We start from the raw sequence: 21,655 nt of genomic DNA, 5'->3' as shown, positions 1-21,655 counted from the left end.
AGCGGAATTAGTCCTTACTCTTAATCATTTCTCCTTTGGCTCCTCCCACTTTCTCCAAACTAAAGGTGTAGCTATGGGCACCCGTATGGGTCCTAGCTATGCCTGCCTTTTTGTTGGCTTTGTGGAACAATCTATGTTCCGTGCCTATTCTGGTATCTGTCCCCCACTTTTCCTTCGCTACATCGACGACTGCATTGGCGCTGCTTCCTGCACGCATGCAGAGCTTGTTGACTTTATTAACTTTGCCTCCAACTTTCACCCTGCCCTCAAGTTTACCTAGTCCATTTCCGACACCTCCCTCCCCTTTCTAGATCTTTCTGTCTCTGTCTCTGGAGACAGCTTATCCACTGATGTCTACTATAAGCCTGACTCTCACAGCTATCTGGACTATTCCTCTTCTCACCCTGTCTCTTGCAAAAATGCCATCCCCTTCTCGCAATTCCTCCGTCTCCGCCGCATCTGCTCTCAGGATGAGGCTTTTCACTCTAGGACGAGGGAGATGTCTTCCTTTTTTAAAGAAAGGGGCTTCCCTTCCTCCACCATCAACTCTGCTCTTAAATGCATCTCCCCCATTTCACGTACATCTGCTCTCCATCCTCCCGCCACTCCACTAGGAATAGGGTTCCCCTGGTCCTCACCTACCACCACACCAGCCTCCTGGTCCAACATATTATTCTCCGTAACTTCCGCCACCTCCAACGGGATCCCACCACTAAGCACATCTTTCCCTCCCCCACTCTCTGCATTCCGCAGGGATCGCTCCCTACGCAACTCCCTTGTCCATTCGTACCCCCCCATCCCTCCCTACTGATCTCCCTCCTGGCACTTATCCGTGTAAGCAGAACAAGTGCTACACATGCCCTTACACTTCCTCCCTTACCACCATTCAGGGCCCCAAACAGTCCTTCCAGGTGAGGCAGCACTTCACCTGTGAGTCGGCTGAGGTGATATACTGCGTCCAGTGCTCCCGATGTGGCCTTTTATATATTGGCGAGACCCAACGCAGACTGGGAGACTGCTTTGCTGAACACCTATGCTCTGTCTGCCAGAGAAAGCAGGATCTCCCAGTGGCCACACATTTTAATTCCACATCCCATTCTGACATGTCTATCCACGGCCTCCTCTACTGTAAAGATGAAGCCACACTCAGGTTGGAGGAAGAACACCTTATATTCCGTCTGGGTAGCCTCCAACCTGATGGCATGAACATCGACTTCTCTAACTTCTGCTAATGCCCTACCTCCCCCTCGTACCCCATCTGTTACTTATTTTTATACACACATTCTTTCTCTCACTCTCCTTTTTCTCCCTCTGTCCCTCTGAATATACCCGTTGCCCATCCTCTGGGTCCCCCCCCCCCCCGCCCCCCGGCTTTCTTCCCAGACCTCCTGTCCCATGATCCCCTCATATCCCTTTTGCCAATCGCCTGTCCAGCTCTTGGCTCCATCCCTCCCCCTCCTGTCTTCTCCTATCATTTTGGATCTCCCCCTCCTCCTCCAACTTTCAAATCCCTTACTCACTCTTCCTTCAGTTGGTCCTGACGAAGGGTCTCGGCCTGAAACGTCGACTGCACCTCTTCCTAGAGAGGCTGCCTGGCCTGCTGCGTTCACCAGCAACTTTTATGTGTGTTACCCAATATTAATGTTTGAATGGCCCACTAGGACTGAAGCTTAACTTCAATCTGCTCTGCACTGAAAGTCTGTCTTCCGATTCGAAGACAAACAAAATCTGGTGCCAAAACCTTTGAGTACTTTTACTTGTAATTATAAAGGCTTCGAGTAATGATGTCTGGGGAAGTTCACCTTAATGCATTAAAATGAAGCAATTGACAAACTGGTAACAAGATGTCTCCCACAGTACTGAGCTCACCTGAACTGGTACACCATAGCTGCAAGTTACATTAACCAAACTTAAAATGTGTTACTCACAATGTAATATTTTTGCTCAAACAGCTGAAGTATTACTTCTCATAAACATTAGTCCTTTTCCAAAAATAATTATTTGCTTATAATTTTAAATGCACTTCTGTATTCTGGAGAGTGATGCAATTTAAGTCAATTTCATCCTTTATAAATTGCTTAATAACAATGCCGAGCTTCTTTTTAAAGTTCTTCCAAGTATTTCAAAATATCACATACAATAAAAATCTTAAAATGAAAGGTTCTATATACTATATAGATACATTTATGCATAAAATATGTAAGCATTCACTATTTCTAATCAAGTATTTAACTCCCATCTCAATGCATCACAAACCTCTCTGAAAAACAATGATGTTCTTCCTGTATGCTGACAGAAACTGAAGGTTTTGGAGCAACCCTTTCACTGTCAGTTGGACACGGACTTTGGTTAAGGATATTCTTGAACTCCAGAACATTTCATCCAAATAATGGGAAATTGAAGAAAGAAATCATGCCCATCCGCAGTCACAATATCCGTCTCATCACCATCACCACACAAAACATGCTATTTCATTAGGTTCAGAAAAATTAGAATTCAACAATAACAACGCGTCGTTCAAATCTGAGATGCATTCAAAGGAGCTATATTCATTTGGCACAGATTTCCTTTGGTGTCACAGTCAAAGATTAAGCAGCCAGCAAACCTAGCCACTGAATCAAAACAAGCCTGCCCCTAAATGAAACACTATTTCATGGTTAATCTGTCATAACAAACACTGTGGGGGTGGGGACTATCACTAGGCAAAATGCAATTTCTAATGACAGGTTTGAAACAAAGATTTAACTTCACATTAAAATATCATACTTAACCAAATGGCTCAGCCAAAAGTGACTTTAAAAGATGAATTCAAAGCTTTGGATTATTCTTTTTATAAAAAAAGCTTACATCCCTCAAAGGAATTCTGGTGCCTTACTAAGCTTATTGTTCCGTAAACAGGTTTCCTGCTGCAAATCTGCTGAGGTTTAGTCCCACGCCCTGTCTCAGATTAAGACATGGAAAATTACAATTTACAGGAATGTTCTAGAAGTGTTATTTTTGGATACTTCACATTGTTTAGTGTTTGGCCCTAATAGTACAAGCACATCAAATTCAACAAGAGCACAAAGTACCTTATTATATCATGCTAAATGCCAAGAATTAATAGAATTAATGTTGTCTATATGCTTCAATTCACCATAGGTAGAATAGCTATGTGCAATCAGTAAGTTTAGCATAAAATTTTGGAACAATTACATTAGTTAATTCTACCAAAAGAATAACTAGCAGTTTAGAACATGTTTAAGTATTTGGAAGACTGAATTTTACTCACTTTGCTTGGGTGGTAGCAAAGTGATTGCGAACTAGTGGACAGGAATCCGGATGATTCATCTACAGAAACTTGAATTGCTTAACAGCTGGAGATTTAATTAGGGTAATTAAATAAAATGGAATTTTAGCACCAGTAACAGCAACTGTGAATTAAGCACATTGCTAAATAACCCACCTAGCTAAAGTCCTTTAAAAAGTAGAAAGTCTCCCACCTCGTGTCATCTGGCATGTAACACCATCCAAAGTGGTCAGCCCTGAACACTATGTTCAATTAGTGATCACAGTAAATAGCAGCCTTGTCTTTTATTTCCATGCAATCAGCCAAATCTGATTTCTAACACATTCTATCTTTGTGAAAAATCAGAATATATTTAACTAGACAAGAACACTTAATTTCATTGGAGTCCCTGCATGAAGCAAACTAAAATCTCATTTTGCAGGATGAAGCATTCCCAGTAGTTTAGGAAAGTTATTATCGTCAATTTCCTTTCATAAGTCACTGGAAGAGAACAAAGGAATAAATGAACTTGCTGACCTTTGGCATTAATCATGCACAGTGGAAATAACTACCAACGCACATTTATTAAAACCGTTGAGAAAAACTACAATGATGCTTCTGAACTTCTGGTTCTGCGGAACAAGCAGTATATTAAGCAGTGTCATGAGCAGACTTTGAAATTGGACTACTCTTGGACGGGAACGACAAATGTGTTATTCAAGTTAAATTACATCAATATGCACATGCATTGAATTAGACAGCAGTACACTTATTACAATGAAAATCAAGGTATTGTTGAGCCATTGGAAGAAATGCTTCCACAATGTGGGAAAATTCCAGCCAATTCAACAGACCATATTGCAGGCAAACTGGTAACTTCGGCACACTGGGAGCCATTAACATGTTTCATAAGGAACACTATTTTAGATGTTAAAATTTTTTATTTATTAAGCAGTACAGTGCTGAGTAGGCCCTTCTGGCCACAGCAGTCCCAGCAACCAAAACAACCTCAATTAACCCTAACCTAACCACAGGACAATTTACAATGACCAATTAACCTTACCTGGCAGGTCTTTGAACTGTGGGAGGAAACCAGGAGAAAACCCACACATTCCACAGGGAGGACATACAGAAACTTCTAACAGACGGCACCTCAATTGAGCTCCGGAACATCCTGAGTTATAATGGCATCATGCTAACTGCTACACTACATGGCACCCAAAGTGCAGGTTTTTGCTTTAAGAAACCCAGTTATCCCTCACTGCAGCTCTACCAGCAACACCCAAAAAGCAGCAGACAACAGCAGTTGCAGCTGACCAATCACAGCATTTTTGGCAATTTTTTTTAAATAAAAAGTTGCATCAGCTTAATTACAGCATTACTTCATTCTAGGGCAAAGGATCAACAGGTTACTAAAAACAGTACAGAACTGTTCCTTACTGAAGAGTCCTCCTCTAAATTACTTTGCATTTGCTGCCAAGCTATTTTCTACATACACATGAAGTGTTGTCCTAAGAGCCTCTTAAAAGCTCAGTTTGAGTTCTTATCTGAAGCATAAAACTATTGCTCGACTTCAATGCTGTTTTGTAGCAAGGAACAATGCTGTTAAAGCTGAGGACAAAGTTCACATTCAGCATCCTCGCCATGAATGCATGGGTTTCCTCAGGGTGCTCCGATTTCCTCCCAAAAACGTAGGGTTAGTAGTTTAATTGGTCATTGTAGATAGTTCTGTGATTAGGCAAGGGTTAAATAAGTGGGTTGGTTCCTGGGTGCTGCAGCTTGCTGGGCCACAGAAGGGTCTGTACCATGATGTATCTTTAAAACCTGACACTTAGAATTGACTTATAATTAAATCCATTCCATGTGCCACAGGAATTGCAGAGCAAACTCAGTGATCTGAATTGCCCAGTTCTACTTCTGCTCCTACATCTTATGAATTGGTTGTCACCAGCAAAGGGATTGTAAATTTTGGTTATTCCTTTTTCAATATCATGATAAAATCAATGTAACATTAGAAAATCATAAATTCCAGGGCTTTATCATTACTTACTGGGGTATCCGAGCAAATAAAGATTTCACACTTATTCCTGGAAGTAATAACCTCCGAAAGGTTCTAAATTAGAAATCTGAAATCACTCATAGAAAATCTTAAATACAAAATCAATTTCAATGAGTAGCATTTAACAAGGATTGCACAGCTATGTTACTTGAGTTTCAAAAGATGGTTAATGCAGCTGAAGTTTGTGCTTTAAGTACTTCACAAGAATCAATAAATATGCAGAACAAAAGTAAGAACTCCAATGATATTCCATTCTCAAACCAATTTTGCTGAATAAGATTATAAATCTGTGATAATTTAAAAAAATAAACTTCTGGCTGCATTGTAATAACAAAAAGCATATACTATAAATCCAACAGCTCAAGAAACAGTACTCATTTGCACAATTACATTTATTTATTGCACTGTAACGTGGAATAGGCCCTCCAGCTGTGCCACCCAGCAACTCCAATTTAACTGGAGCCTAATCATGGGACAATTTACAATGACCAACGAGCCAACCAACTGGTATGTCTTCGGACTGTGGAAGGAAACAGGAGTACTCGGAAGAAACCCACGTGGTCACAGGGAGAACATACAAACTCCTTACAGACAGCAGCAGGAATTGAATACTGGTCACTGGTACTATACAGTGTTACACCAACTACTATGCTACCATTTTGCACCAGTATTCAGCCCTCACTAAATTCAGTTAGGCCGCTGTCGCATCCAGAGAAATATCAAACAAAATAAACAAGGATTGAAAGCCGCATTTGATAGCCATAATGAAGTCCACTTTGATCACACCAGATTGAGAAAATTTGACTTCATTCAGCAGACACTGAACCTAAATCATTCTGCATTACTGCCCAAATCCCTTTGGAAACACTCAAATTTGTTCAATTGTCCAAAGGCAATAAGCAAATGCCACTATTAAAGACAAATAAAGCACACATTCCCCTCCTAATACAACAGATAACTGCCATAACAAACATGTCCCCTAGTGGAGCAGCAATTTGTATACTTGTGTCAGGGCATGCCACAAGTGGGATACAAGCTTTATGGCTTGGTTTTAAATACCACAGGCCAACACTTCTGCCTTGACCCTGACGATCCTGCACTCCCACTCAACTTTTTGAGAATGGGGAAACTAAGATCATGCCAGTCAGAGAAACCACCTTTCCACCACCACCATCCTTCTGTTGGCTATGGCCAAGCTAATTTAGTAGCCAACTTACCAACTGAACATACATCTCATGCGACAATCTTTTGGACTATCCTACCACGATGGACCTTATCAAGTGCTTTGAGGTCCATGAAAACATTCACTGCTATATCCAAAATCATCTTCAGCAATCTAAAAGATGCTTTTTAAAAAAACTTGTCCTGTATCACTTCACGACCCTTACCATCAAGGACAAGGGCTTAAAGGGCATACCATCCAAAGGGTCCTCTTCAAGCTGTACACCATTCTGACTTGACAATGTATCGCTAGCTCTAAATCCAGAAATTCTCTCAGTGAAGCCAGATTCACCAGAAGGATCGCACCAATTCAAATCAGCTCAGCACCACTTTCAAAAGCAATTAAGTGCAATTAATGCTCATCTTATCAGCCAGATCCCAAAACAAAGAAAGTAAAACTTCTGGACTCCTTTATCTTGAGATGTATTGTGGAAATGAAAATGAAGTCCATGTGAACTTCTGAATGTGTCACCATCTAGTTGCAACAACTTGGAAAGCATGACTGAGCCTAACAAATAGGATTGGTACATGGAAATGGTTATTTTGTTCTCAAGTCTAATGACATTTACTTACTGACAAGCAATTAATCCTCAAAATGTGGTCTTGACCCATAAGTTTGCAGTTAAACACTTAGTGTAGCACTAAAATTTATGAAATTATTCAGCATTGAGCATCAAGCTTCACTAAAGTCATTTATTAACAATTCCATGTTTCAAAAATTTGTTCTCCAATAATAGCTTCCCCCCTTTAAGCAATAACTGTTAACATAAGATGCAAACCTAATCTTTAATTGGAACATAATCACCTAACATGCTGTGCAAAAGAATAAGAGTTCAATTTTGTGTCAAGATGGTGGAAATGCAAATAAATATTCATTTGGTTTATGAAGTTTAAGCATACCATAATGCTGGGGTGATTGAATGTGATTTTTCTTCATTTCAACAAGAAATTGGAATCCTTACAAAAGGTTCATTGTAAATGTTTTCACATCTGTCTGCATGAATTATAACAAACACTATTCAAACAATTGAGATGGAGTTGCTGCTATTTTTCCAAATGTGACAAAAGGTTTACTGTACAAATTACCCGATGATCAACCTTTGATGTCATGGGGAAAACAGGGCTGCTTTGACAACTACTTGGGAATTCTATTATCAAAGCTAAGCAGCTTCTCTTTTGGCATTTGGTAATATCTGGATAGATATAACTCTGTTTAGTTTAGACATGATTCAAATGAAGGGTGACTGAGTACCAAGCATGTTGACAAAAATTTGTCTTACCAGTTATGTACTTTCATATAGTCCCAAAAAAGTACTATATTGCTCAGTGGTTAACTACAGACCAAGCACTTCCACCTTCTGCCCTGCCTCCTTTGTTGGTACAACCAAGTTACTAAACTTCCTTACAAGCAATTCCAACAGACAAGTCCACTAACAGGTTATTAGTCCCGTGGGGCAAACAAACCTTCAAATCTCAATAGGGTTGATCTGCAAGTGGGCTCCAGGATTATGTTCTGCTCTGGCAAAGATTGCTGCACCTGACCTAGTTTCTACCTTACACAAATATTACCTCTCCAGAATCTGGAGAAAATGCATACAGTTTTACAGTTGCCAAAGATATGGCAAGGAGGACATTCAATGGTGTACATGCATCCAGAATTGACAGCAGAGATCTAAGAGTTGCAGAGCCTGGGAAGGTTGAAGATAGAAACAAACAAGGCAGTGATATCAGAGCTGAACCTCTGAGAAACAGGACCATATTTGTCAAAGAGGATGGTGTAGCCAACAAGTTTTTGATTAGGCTCATTTAAAGGTGCTAGATAAGGCCAGTCAGGTAAACACAGAAATAATTGGATTCACAGCACTAGAAGACATTAATTACTGAATGATTCAGTGCAGAGCTGGAAGGCCAACTGAGTGTGGGCTTGCAAACTCCTCTCAGTACATCCTTAGGTTGTTTCCATAGTTATTGCAAATGACATCCACTGTACGTTTTGCTTTACACGTGATATGCAAAGGAATCAGAATAAAATTCAATGATTAGCTCAAGCTTGCTTTGCTAATACTCATTAAAAAAGGACAGCTCAAAAACCAGATTCCAAACCTGGAATTTTAATTTCATTCAACACTGAAGTATTAATGTTGAAGAGAAAACATCAAATATTTGATTTATATTATATAACATATTTTGGAGCCAATAGCATACATTTCCAACTACACATTACAAGAACAATGGAATCAAAAACTGATTGCTGCAATTAACAAATACAATTGCTTCAAGAGTACACTAGTACTGAAAGCTCTGGCAGACCAAATAAATTTGGATCACGAACTTTAATATCAAAGCGGCTGTTTGGCCATGATTCTATGAGTTGACAGAAGACCTACACCCCTGGCACTGCAAGTACTCTTTTCCTATGCAACTTAAGACTAATGCACTAAATGGGACATACGAGAAGAATGATAGGCTTATGTTTTAAGTATTTGGTCTATTATGTTTACTGTCATATCCTAATGCATTTAATAAGCTTTCACATTTTAAAGTGCACAATACTACCAGCTCATGTACAAGAATCATTTGTTAGTTTCTTCAAAACAGTTATCTGCCATGTCCTTCTCTTGCAAAGTGAATTACTTCATTTTTCTTTAAATCTGACAATTTTTTGGTATATGATTTCAGTCTTTATATTCCTTGTTACCATCTCCATCAAATTGTTGCTACTAATTTTTAATTCGCCATCACACTGAAGTGTGGCATGATGTACTACTCTAGTGAGGCCCAACACAAGCAGAGGATCAGCAATTCTACAACTTGGGAGAAGTTGCTTGCTCTTCATCAAAACAAATAAGGCTCATTGTGACATTGGATAACTTTGTTCTTTTTATTGGGACAGCCTGACCTGTTGGACATGTTCTGCCTAGTTTCCATTTTATTTCTTCCATTGTGTTTTTCCACTGCCCTTATTAACCCACTGACCAGATCCATTTAATTTACAGCTCACCCCCAAGCAATCCTATTAGACATTGCCTTGGTTCCATCCGCACATTCACAACATTAAACAAGCTTGTTTTTCCATTTTCCCCAGTTTTAATGAAGGATCTTCAATGTAATACATTAACTCTTGGTCTGACCACAGATGATGCTTGACCCAAGGCTGTACCAGCATTGCTTTCATTTCTAGCATGTTTAGTTGAAAAGCCTACATCAATTTTGGGATCTGAAAATAAAATGGAAGGTGCCCCACCCATCAGCCCACATCATTAAGTTTGGGGGATAACAGCTCAATGAGAAAAAGCATTCATTGGAATCTGCCCCAGTTGGTCAGGATTCTGCCTCCTCCCCACCCCTATTCAAAGGCTGAACAAACATTCTGCATTATAACCAAAACCACAAAAGGTTATGAAACATTTTCAGCTTAGTGTGCATTAAATTGCAATGCAGAGAACAACCTGCGAACTATACTGCAAACCAGAGGTGAGTTAAGCAGGAACACCACAGCGTAACAGCAGTAAAATGACTGAAACATTCGGTCCAAGTTGGTAAAATAAGTCAGTTTTAATTACACCTCTAACTTTGCTTCTCTTCATACTAATGTGACCAAGGCTGCTAAGACCTATTCTCAGTATTTTGTGTTTTTTTTTTTGTTTCCAGCATCTACAAATTTCTTCATTTCCATGTGCACCAAACAAGCTAATTTTTACAAGCTAATTATCAACCATGAAACAGAATTTATCAGAAATGTATTAAATAACTTTAACCATGGCAATGGATACTATTACCACTTGATGCTGTGGTTAACAATTCTCAAAAATACAAACTCTATGATATTTTTCTTAAAGGGAATTTAACTGTCATATTCAAAAAAATTTGAATACACTTAAGGGCTTTTTCTTTCCCTACCAATTCTTCAAAAATTAGAATCACTATGATGTCATGCAGAATCCAACAATTATACTTTGAATTCTTTACATATTGTAAAATCACCCAAATTGTAAATTTGTTTGACAATGACAGATGTTGCAGTTTATGTAACAGAATGCAGTTTCACAACTCAACCATAATTAATCTAAAACATATACATAACACAAAAGTTCTAGACTATTTATAGATACAATACAAATCAGCAACTTAAGGCTGTGATCACAACTCATTTGCCAATGTTTAAGCTAACTGATCTAGTCTGTGTGAATTTGTATGTAAACTATTCATTCAGTGAGTGACAGTACAGAAAAAACATTTAGAAAATTTGACTTGCTATGCACCAGCTGTACAATGATCTAAAAAGCAACTGACTGAAAGACAAAACACCTCAATTAAATTTTCAACTTCTTACCTTTTAATACTGTAGATGCAGTCCAATGATATCTGGTAACCATATATTGGTTCATTTTTTTCCCCCCCAATATGGATGAGGAGTAAATAACTACAGAATATACATCATCTTTTCTCCCTAGTAAGTTTCCCTCATGAAAATGATATCTGAGACTAAGAATTTAAAATACCATTTCCATTAACAAATTGGAAACTTTTGGGGGTAGCCACATTAATTTAAATAGCAACCAAAGCAACTAAATTTCAATCTCTGAAATGAAATGTGACCACACCTGGCAAATAAGCATTGAAGCCTGCTGACACCGAGTTAAACCTCTCAAATTTGCATACACAAGGGTGGTTAATCATTTAAGCAACCCAACCTTAAATTGAAGAATGACAGTCATCCACCCTGTTCTGGCATCACTAGTAATTGTAAATGACTAAGCACTGATGGATTTTGTCCAAGGAACAAAAGCCCAGTAGCCCTTAATTCTCATTTACTATCTATCGAGTTCCAGCACTTTTGAAAACATTTTTACATTATGATAGCCTTCTTATAGTTATCACAACCTTTACATATTTCAGTTTTATGCATTTCTAAATACAAATTTACTAGTTATGGGCCAATAAACTCAATGATAGTTTTCACTCGTTCATCATGAACAGAATATATCTACATGGAGCACTGTCACAGGAAAGCTGCAACCATTAAGGACCGTCACCATATGGGCCATGCTCTCTTCTTGCTGCTCCAATCAGGAAAGTAGTTCTCAGGTCCCACACCACCAAGTTCAGGAACAGTTATTACCCTTCAACAATTGGGGTCTTGAACAAGGGATAACTTAACTCATCCAATACCCAACTATTCTCACAGCCTATGGACAAATTTTCAAGGACTCCAGCTCATGTTCTTGATATTTATTGCTTAATCACTAGTTTTATTTATTGCTTAATCACTAATTTGGAGAGGTTGGTCATGCCTAGACTGAACTCCTGCCTCAGCAAGGACCTGGACCCATTGCAATTTACCTATCACCACAATAGGTCAACAGCAGATGCAATCTCAATGGCTCTTCACGCAACTTTAGACCACCTGGACAACACAAACACCCATGTCAGGATGCTGTTCATTGACTATAGCTCAGCACTTAATACCATCATTCCCACAATCCTGATTGAGAAGTTACAGAACCTGGGCCTCTGTACCTCCCTCTGCAATTGGATGCTCAACTTCCTAACTGAAAGACCATAATCTATGCAGATTGCTGGTAACATATTCTCCTCACTGACAATCAACATTTGTGCACCTCGGGGTGTGTGCTTAGCCCACTGCTCTACTCTATATACACCTGACCGTGGCTAGGCATAGCTCAAATACCATCTCCACATTTGCTGATGTTACAACCATTGTTGGTAGAATCTCAGGTGGTGACAAGAAGGCGTAAAGGAGTGAGATATGCCAATTAATGGAGTGGCGCCATAGCAACAACCTGGTACTGAACGTCAGTAAGACGAAAGAGCTGACTGTCGACTTCAGAAAGAGTAAGACGAAGGAACACATACCAATCCTCAGAGGGATCAGAAGTGGAAAGAGTGAGCAGTTTCAAGTTCCTGGATGTCAAGATCTATGGATCTAATCTGGTCCCAACATATTGATGCAGTTATAATGAAGGCAAGACAGCAGGTACACTTTATTAGGAGTTTGAAGAGATTTGGTATGTCACTCAAAAACTTCTATAGATGTACTGTGGAAAGCATTCTGACAGGCTGCATCACTGTCTGGTATGGAGGGTGGAGGGGTGGGGGGGTGGGGGTGACTACTGCACAGGACCAAAAAAAGGTGGTAAATCTAGTCAGCTCCATCTTGGGTACTAGTACCTGGATACTTCGTAGGCATCTTCAAAGAGCAGTGTCTCAGAAAGGCAGTGTCCATTATTAAGGACTTCCAGCACCCAGGGCATGCCCTTTCTCACTGTTACCATCAGGTAGGAGGTACAGAAGCCTCAAGGCACATACTCAGTGATTCAGGAACAGTTTCTTCCCCTCTGCCATCCGATTCCTATATGGGCATTGAATCCTTGGACACCTACTCATTGAATCCTTACTTTTTAACAAAATATATAGAATCTGTGTTTTTTGCATGATTTTTAATCTATTCAATATACATATACTGTATAATGTATACTGAATAAGATTTACTCATTCATTTACTGTTTTGTTTTCTATACTATGTATTGCATTGATCTGCTGCTGCTCAGTTAACAAATTTCATGTCACATGCCAGTGATAATAAACCTGATTCGGATTCATTATTACTTTTTGTATTTGCAGAGTTTGTTGGCTTTTGCACATTTGTTGCTTTCTTGTCCCGTTGCATGGGGTCTTTCATTGATTCTATAGTGTTCCTTGCATTTATACCATTAAGACATAGGAGCTGAATTAAGCCATTCAGCCCATCAAGTCAGCTGAATGAAAGCAAGAAAAATGAATCTCAGGGTTGTATATGGCACCATAATTTGTTGATAAATTTACTTTAAACTTTTTCCAGAGGGTTTGACACAGGAATGAGCTGCCAGAAGTGGTTAAGGCAGTACAACAGAATCATTTGAACAACACTTGGATAGGTACACAGAAAGGTGAGGCTTAGCAGTATGGCCTAAATGTAGGGAATTGGAACTAACTGAGTGTGCACTGATCAGAATGGACTGGAAAGAACTTCAGAGGAAGAAAACGAGCTTGGGGTGGGTGAGCAAACAAAGTGAAATGTGGCCATTTTGTTTTTCATTTCTCTAGAATAAGTTATCTAAGCTAAGCAATGAGGCCCATCTAATGATTTGACAAGGAGGAATATTATAACTGTTTCGGCCTCCATTCAAAGCTTACTCAGAAATCAGCCTTTTCTGGTTAAAATAAATCATTCAAAAGGTCAAGCCAATTACCCCAAACAGTCCCAGGTTTCATTTTACTCACTGTTACCATCATCCATCCATTACACCACCGGTCCACAAATGTACACCTCTTTTGCAATTCAAACTTCACTAATAAAAGTGCCTTATCATTTCCCACCCTCTATCACTCTGCATCCCACAATAATTTGCAATTCCCATCAACCATGCCCAATCTCCACTGGTTCATCCATTATACTCTGTTTATTATTAACCAGCTCTTGTATCTTCGAGTCCATTGTTGCCAACCAGACCTCCAGCAGTTTCAGATCCCCGAGCTGTGGAACTTCCACCAACTCTTAATTTGCTATTTAAAACCAAGCAGACTGTCCCAACTTGAGGCACACTGGTTGGCATTATAGCAGTTATAAGTATATCTCTCCAAAATGTAAATGACCAGAAGTACCCAAAATGCTATACATAGGCACGTGGTTGTTCGTCTATACCATAACAAATTATAAATTTGTGGAATTGAAAGCATCCACTTGAAACCATTAATGAAGTGTCAAGCTATCCTTTGAAAGTGGAACATAATCCATGGTCTACTTCGTGTCATTGAAACACAGAAGACAAAATAACAACTTCAGGCCGAGGGGCAGGGGGCGGGCTAAAAAGCCAATTTCACTCCACTTGGCCTAAGAATAGAATCAAACCCAAGTCCAAACAGGTTTCAGACCAATTTATCCATTAAACTAATTAAGACAGCAAACATATTTCCTGAAGGTTCAGGCTCTGCAGCTTGCTTTCATCAAACAAACCAACAAGATCTTGGCCAAACATCTTGTGCCCTTTTAAGAAGCAGTCTTGCCCAATTTTGACAAAATGAATTATACTTACAACTGCAAATAATCAATAGTCACCAAACCATGAAAAAAAAGTGAAATCTGAATATCTCATCTCATTCACAAAACCAAAGATGAACAGGATAAAGTTGACTGTTACCCGCTCACACCTTCCTCCCCACCCCCATGGCCAATTAGTCTGGCTGCTGAAATTGGCAGCTTAATGTTGTGCTTACCTTTTAACTTGCTGGAAGTGCTTAATTGTCTGGTGGACCTTGGGACAGATCCTGGAAGGATCCTGCTCACAGTGTTTGCATTTCTCCATGCTCCTATAGATTTATAAAGGTAACATGCTATTACTAGTTTACAAAAAGTTAAACTCCACACAAATTTCCAAGACAAAAAACAGAATTATTTTTCTAGATTTATCTAGATCCTAGATCAAAAGGGATATGAGAGGATCATTTTGCCAATCAACTGTCCAGCTCTTGGCTCCATCCCTCCCCCTCCTGTCTTCTCCTATCATTTTGGATTTCCCCCTCCTCCTCCCACTTTCAAATCCCTTACTAGCTCTTCTTTCAGTTAGTCCTGACGAAGGGTCTCAGCCCGAAATGTCAAATGTATCTCTTCCTAGAGATGCTGCCTGGCCTGCTGCGTTCACCAGCGACTATTGTGTGTTGCCTTAAATCATAGCCTAGTGTGGAAGTTTTTTTTAAATATACAAAGAGCCTTGATTGATCACAAGGATAGACCGTGGAACTAAACAAATTGAACTGCATTTTTCAACTTTAGAATTCAAAACAAGGCAATTTCATGTAGGACACACAAAAATGCAGGAGGAATTCAGGAGGTCAGGCAGCAACTTAGCCTTGCATTTGGCTATTGCACGCAGACAGAATTTGATTTAGAGATGCCCACAAACTTATTTTGAATCAGTTATTAAATATTCTTGCCTTTTTAAGCCTCAAACTAGGTAAATTAAAGCAATGATCCCAGGAAGAAGGGAAGGACAGCCACACTAGCAATCATGAAGCATTACAAAAGATAGGGAAAAAAAGCAGTAAACCAGTAAAAATGAAAAGTTTGAAACTGCATGGCAATTATTTTCTAACAAAATGCAACAGTCTTAGCATGGAAGATTAACAAAAAGCCAGCTTCAATTTCTAACCTTGGAACTTCTTTCAGGTCAAGTCATTTGAGCACCCAGTAACAAATTCAATAAATCCAGTAAAAGTGATATTCATTTTTGTTCTACACAAATGCACAAAGTTTGGCAGCAAAAGAATCCAACATCCCAAAATAAATGGCTCCAACCAAATTCTGAAATCCAGGGCATGCATACATAAGAATATTTTGCACACAGCAAAACTATAGTGTTTTCACTGAATATTTAGATAAATATATATACCTTTGCACGGGGTCTTGACAGATGCAGATTTATTTTTTAGTACTGAAGCAGATTGATTTTGAATACGGTTGGCACATGCAGAGAGTAAACGTTCTCTTGAAGCGTCTCTGTGATGAATTGAGGCAACTGCAGCCAGAGGGGAGGGAAAGAATGTTGGAAGCAATTTCCATTTTTGTTTACAATTACACATTATTTACTGAAATGCACAGGACAGATCTTAAATATAGAAAACTTACTAGTATTGCCAAGCTTGCCTAAAGATTTATTCCGCTGTTAGAAATATCTAGCACCAGAATATTATTCCAAAATTTAAAAAAGTATTTTAATAACTGCTTGGCAGTGGATACATGCTACTGTAATGCAAGTTCATGAGCAGTTTTCTCATGTGCACATTAAACCACAGTAAAGCAGATTTAGCATCACACGGTATCTCAACTCAGTTAAAATAAATTCTTTGCAAAGCCCAAGATTTACTAATCACAAATCTTCAATGCAACTATATTAATTCGTGTGGCAGACTTTAAAAAATCACCAGGTCTACTTGTTTCAACAAGACTAATTTAATCCTGTTGAAATAAATACCTTCCAGCAGAAATAGGTAAAAGTTGAGACCCAAAATTTCTACTCAAAAATACTTTTTAAATAAGAACTTTTGATGTATCTGTTCACTTCTGACCAAACAGAAATCTAAACAATTAAAATTTCAAATTTGACCAAGTTAGTCTATGTTATCTTAAAACCAGACTTGATAGATATACAAATAAAAAAAATCAAAATTTTAGGAGCATTTTCCAAATTATGTGCTAGCCAAGCAACAGCAGGTTCATATTTTTCATTTCAGGACGAAATTGACAAATGGAAGCAGTTATTGCTGTACGAGCACAAGTCACATGAGGAGGCAGTACCAGGGCATGATTTTGAAAATCAAAGCTCCGAAATCAAATCACCTCCCAGGTCATGAAGCTACACCTTGGATTTATAATTTTGGTTAAAGCTTTGCAGATTTGATCCATAAAAATTAATAGTTCTTTGTAGGAACGAGAGCACTTTGTTCTGCTTGCAGCCATCAGCCTTTTGTTGTGCATTCGAGTATTCATGCAATAACCATTTCACACATTTGTTATTTACTAAGGTTTGCCAGTGCATTGCTCAGAATAACCAGAAATAAATATTTGCTTAATTGCCTTAAGGGCTTCAATTCATTCTTAACCAGTGACATCACAAAGGGAACTGGTCCCACAGGAATCCATTTACTTATGCAGTAATTTTTCTCTACCATCACAGAAAAATGAAACTGCTTTTGTACTGCCATTCTCCATCTTGCAGCTATGCAAAACCTTACAATTAAGATTTGAAGCAAGTAAAATTCACAATTCAAACTCCAGATGAGTTAAAATAAAACCTTATTTTTAGAAACACTTAACTTACTTTTGAAGTGCTGATATTTAGGTCGACCAATGAAGACTGCTAACAAAGGAACAATACAAAAACTATAAGATCCAATTAATAGAAAGGTCACAAACATGACATCACTACGACTTCCTGAAGTGTTTGGTGGCACGAGTGTCGAATTAGAGAAAATATGTGGAGAAAAAGTGGTATAAGTGCAGCTTCGAAGTCCTCCTGGTACAGTCATTGAAATGGTCCAAAAACAAGCAGACGCAGAAGTAACATTTCACCCTTGCTCATGCTGCCATTTCCTACACTGACCCTCAGTGAAATAGAGTGGAAATAAAGTAATTTGCTAGGCATGCCTGTGTGCTGTGCTCCAGCTACACACGCACAAAGAGACGGCCAATCAAAAAAGGAAACAAAGAGCGGCAGCATATAGAGTACAAGCTTCTTTCATTGAAAAATTGCCCTTAGATGCATTAACGCTGCATTCCTGATGCCTAGTCCAGAGCCAAAATTTCTGAAATCATGGAGCAAATTTCTGCAATATACATGTTTTGTGGATATTTTCTTGTTCTTTTTTTGTTGGAGAGCAGTGCATCACTCCTGTACACCGTCTTTGTTCCAGGGTGCTCCTGTAGAACGCTGTTCGTTTCTTACAGCAGTCGTCAAGCATGCGTTTAAACTAGTGACACCAGAAAACAATTGTAACAAATTCTTGAAATCCTTTTCTATTTCAGCTGGATGCTGTCAAACAATGAAACTCATTAAACTGAGAGCAAATGTAATCTGATCCTCAAGACATGCTTATTTCATTAGGCAGCAAGACTAACATCACTGCACTGCTAAGTGCTATCTGCTTATGCATAACATTGATCATTGCTGCACTAGAAATAATAAAAAAGGTCATATGACTAACTGTACCCCTCACCAGTTCTATACAATTACTGCCTTAAGTAACTCTTAAATTTGCTCCTAAATGAGGCAGTGTTTTCAAGCCAATTTCAGGAATCCTACAGTCAAGCAAATTAGAGGCAATAATCAATGAAAGATGAATCTGAATCGACATTTCAGCAGTTTACATGGTCTGCAAACTCAAAAAAAAATTCCTGGTTTAAAAACACATGCCCTTGTAAAGCATCTGCATTAGTGCATTTGAAGTAAATATATACCATTGGCAGTTTACTGTCGAAATATCCAAAGCCCAAAGTATTGCTTAATATCAAATAAATTGTATTTCCCAAGAGGTTAGCTAAGTACAAGAACAGGGACACTTACCTCTACTACTGCAAGTGCTCTGAACACTCTGAATTGATACACTACTGCTGTTTGATGATATGCTGTTAACTCGTTTCAACCCAGAAGTGGGAACAGGCAGTTTAGAGTTGAATGCACCTTTTACTGTTTTACATCCCAAGTTTAAAGTGGCTGTAACTGATCCATTCCTTGGTTTTGAAGCAGCTTTTTGTTCCTCTAGAGGAGAAAATAAAATTGCGTTAAGCTTACTGCAGCAAGCTTGAGCATTTTGTTCCTGATCTTGCCCACAGTGCAGTCAGGTACCATAACTTTTTATATAACCATATAAAGAGTGACAGACTTAGTATAACAAATATTTACAGGCTAACCCCCATTGACATCAATGGATCTGGGGTTGAGAGAGTAGACAGCTTCAAGTTCCTCGGCATCCACATCACCAAGGCCCTGACGTGGTCTGTACACACCAGCTTTGTGGTGAAAAAGGCATGACAGCACCTCTTTCACCTCAGACGGTTGAGGAACTTTGGTATGGACCCCCAAATCCTAAGAACTTTCCACAGGGACACAATTAAGAGCATCCTGACTGGCTGCATCACTGCCTGGTATGGAAACTGTACCTCCCTTAATCACAGGACTCTGCAGAGAATGGTGCAGACAGTCCAGCGCATCTGTAGTTGTGAACTTCCCATGATTCAGGACATTTACAAGGACAGGTGTGTAAAAAGGGCCGTAGGATCATTGAGGACCCAAGTCATCCCAACCACAATCTATTCCAGCTGCTACCATCCGGGAAACGGTACTGCAGCATAAAAGCCAGGACCAACAGGCTCCAGGACAGCTCCTTCCACCAGGCCATCAGACTGAAGAACACACGCTGATCTGAGTATACTCTATATTACATTGACTGTTCTAGTTGTAATGAATTATAAATTACTATGACTGCACATGGCACATTTAGATGGAGACGTAACGTAAAGATTTTTACTACTCATGTATGTGAAGGATGCAAGAAATAAAGTCAATTCAATGTGAAATTGGAGTCGCTGTTAAGTGCCATTGTAGCTCCCTATCAAGAATAGAAGCTGTCCTTGAGCCTGGTGGTACATGCTTCATGTTCTCGTACTTCTGCCCAGTGAGAAAGGGGAGAAGGGAGAAAGTCTGGGGTAGGTAGGGTCTTTGTCTTTTCACTGCCTCGGTAAAAGCAGCCAGAATAATCAGAGCCCCAAGAGGGGAGGTCGGTTCCTGTGATGTGCTGAGTTGTGTCTACTCTCTGCAGTTTATTGTGGTTATGTGCAGCATAGTTACCATCCCTAGTTATTTTGCATCCAGACAATACTGTCTATAGTGCATCGATTTAAAAATTGTTAAGAGTTTATGGGGACATGTTGAATTTCAGTTGCCTCCTGAGGGGAATTTATGAGATTTCTTGCCATAGCTGGACCAGGACACGATATTGATGATGTTCACACCTAGGAACTTGAACGTCACTGTACACAAAAGCATGTGCACCAACCCCTTACTGAAGTCAGTGACCAACTCCTTCATTGCTCTTTTGTCAATGACCAAGGGTGTCCATATACCATACTAGTGTTTACGGTGAACAAAGTATACTCAGCCTTGAAAAAACCCTTTCAGTCCAGTTTGCTGCTGTCAAATCATTTTCCAAGGCTCTAATGCTGGAAGCCCAATTCAACAATGAAGTTGTCCAATGATGTAAAATCTTAATTTTAGCAATTTTTTCCCCCAGAGGTTGCATTCTACAGTGCCCCCCCATACATCTCTTCCTTAACAGATCTCAAGATTTATTAATCTATTGCAAAATGGTATGTGTGAACAATTTTATCTGTCCTTATTTTTGTATTTTCCTCATCACCTATTTGTTGCAAACTGTGACAATTATACACAGGTACGGGGGGGGGGGGGGGAGAAGAGGAGAGAAACTGAATGCTGCCTACCTATCAATAGAAGATGCACTTTTTAAAAAATGGAAATGTTGGCAAATTCTACTTGTGTCCTAGTCCAAGTTATTTGGTCTTATTCACATAACATATTTCAAGCAAACTGCTGCAATTCTTCCAACTTCCAAAGTTGAACTTTACTGAGAAAGGGTGTAGGATGCCCAGAAAAAAAATTAGTTCTGGTCAGCATGAACACAACTGGATGAACAAAATGGATTAAGCAGGGCAGAGATGAGGTTGTAGAGTACCCTGCCACTTGAAGTTGGGCACAGTGAAAACTTCAAGAAAAATAATCAGTTAAATATTTGAACACTATACACTCTCCAGAAAATATTAAAATAGTCAATCATAAATGGGAACAAGACATTACATTTTAATTAACAAAATCATGGTGAGACCCAATTTCATATCTTTGGTAGCATCCTTGCACTTTAGATAAATTAATCTCATCAGTTAGCAAAAACAGAAGGAATTTAAACTTCAACACCCTTTAAGCATAACATTGCAATAAATAATATGTAAAAACAATCAGGGTACAGATTACTCTTCCCAGAGTAACGGGGGAGAAAAACAATTGAATACATCTGTAAAAGTTCCAGTCCCAACATTGTTATAAGCAGCTTTTAGTTGAAGTCATCTTCAAGCAACCTTCAGCCTTCAATGCGTCACAGGAATACTTTTCCTCAGCTTAATTCAAAATCTGCGATTCAGTTTTGACACTACAGTACATGTATGCACAATAACAACACTTCTCTTTCCTACCAATACCATAACATTTAGGCATCAATCTGGAGCAGAAGACCACTCAGCCCCTCAAGCATATTCTGCCTTTCAACAGGGTCATCTCTACCACATGTATTTCCTCAGTCCCTTAGTAACCTCTGAAGCCCAAGAGCTTTTGAAAGCCAAGTTCCAAGGAGCAAATATCACCAATAGCTAGTCCTGATTCAAACACAGCCAAGGTCGATCTAAAGATTGAATGTATACAACCCTTAGACTCTTCTTCCCACAGACAGCCACAAAACAAAAACCATGGAACCTATTCAAAGTA

General features: G+C 39.1%; 1 protein-coding gene across 3 annotated transcripts in view; it reads right to left on the bottom strand.

Moving 5' to 3' along the window:
- mtus1b (microtubule associated tumor suppressor 1b) overlaps positions 1-21,655 on the bottom strand; it is a 170,901-nt gene that overhangs the window by 74,705 nt on the left and 74,541 nt on the right. For 2 of the 3 annotated variants that reach the window (XM_072252638.1, XM_072252637.1), the window contains exons 4-6: positions 18,668-18,862; positions 15,998-16,123; positions 14,826-14,918 (exon numbers count right to left, since the gene is read on the bottom strand). In XM_072252638.1, coding sequence (XP_072108739.1) covers positions 14,826-14,918; positions 15,998-16,123; positions 18,668-18,862 — 414 coding nt within the window. Of the gene's footprint in view, positions 1-2,256; positions 2,662-14,825; positions 14,919-15,997; positions 16,124-18,667; positions 18,863-21,655 lie in introns of those variants that run through there. The other variant, XM_072252639.1, reaches the window with a different exon arrangement.

This window comes from Mobula birostris, chromosome 3 (genome assembly GCF_030028105.1).
Source record: "Mobula birostris isolate sMobBir1 chromosome 3, sMobBir1.hap1, whole genome shotgun sequence".
Lineage (NCBI taxonomy): Eukaryota > Metazoa > Chordata > Chondrichthyes > Myliobatiformes > Myliobatidae > Mobula > Mobula birostris.
This window is presented reverse-complemented; position numbering and strand designations above follow the sequence as displayed.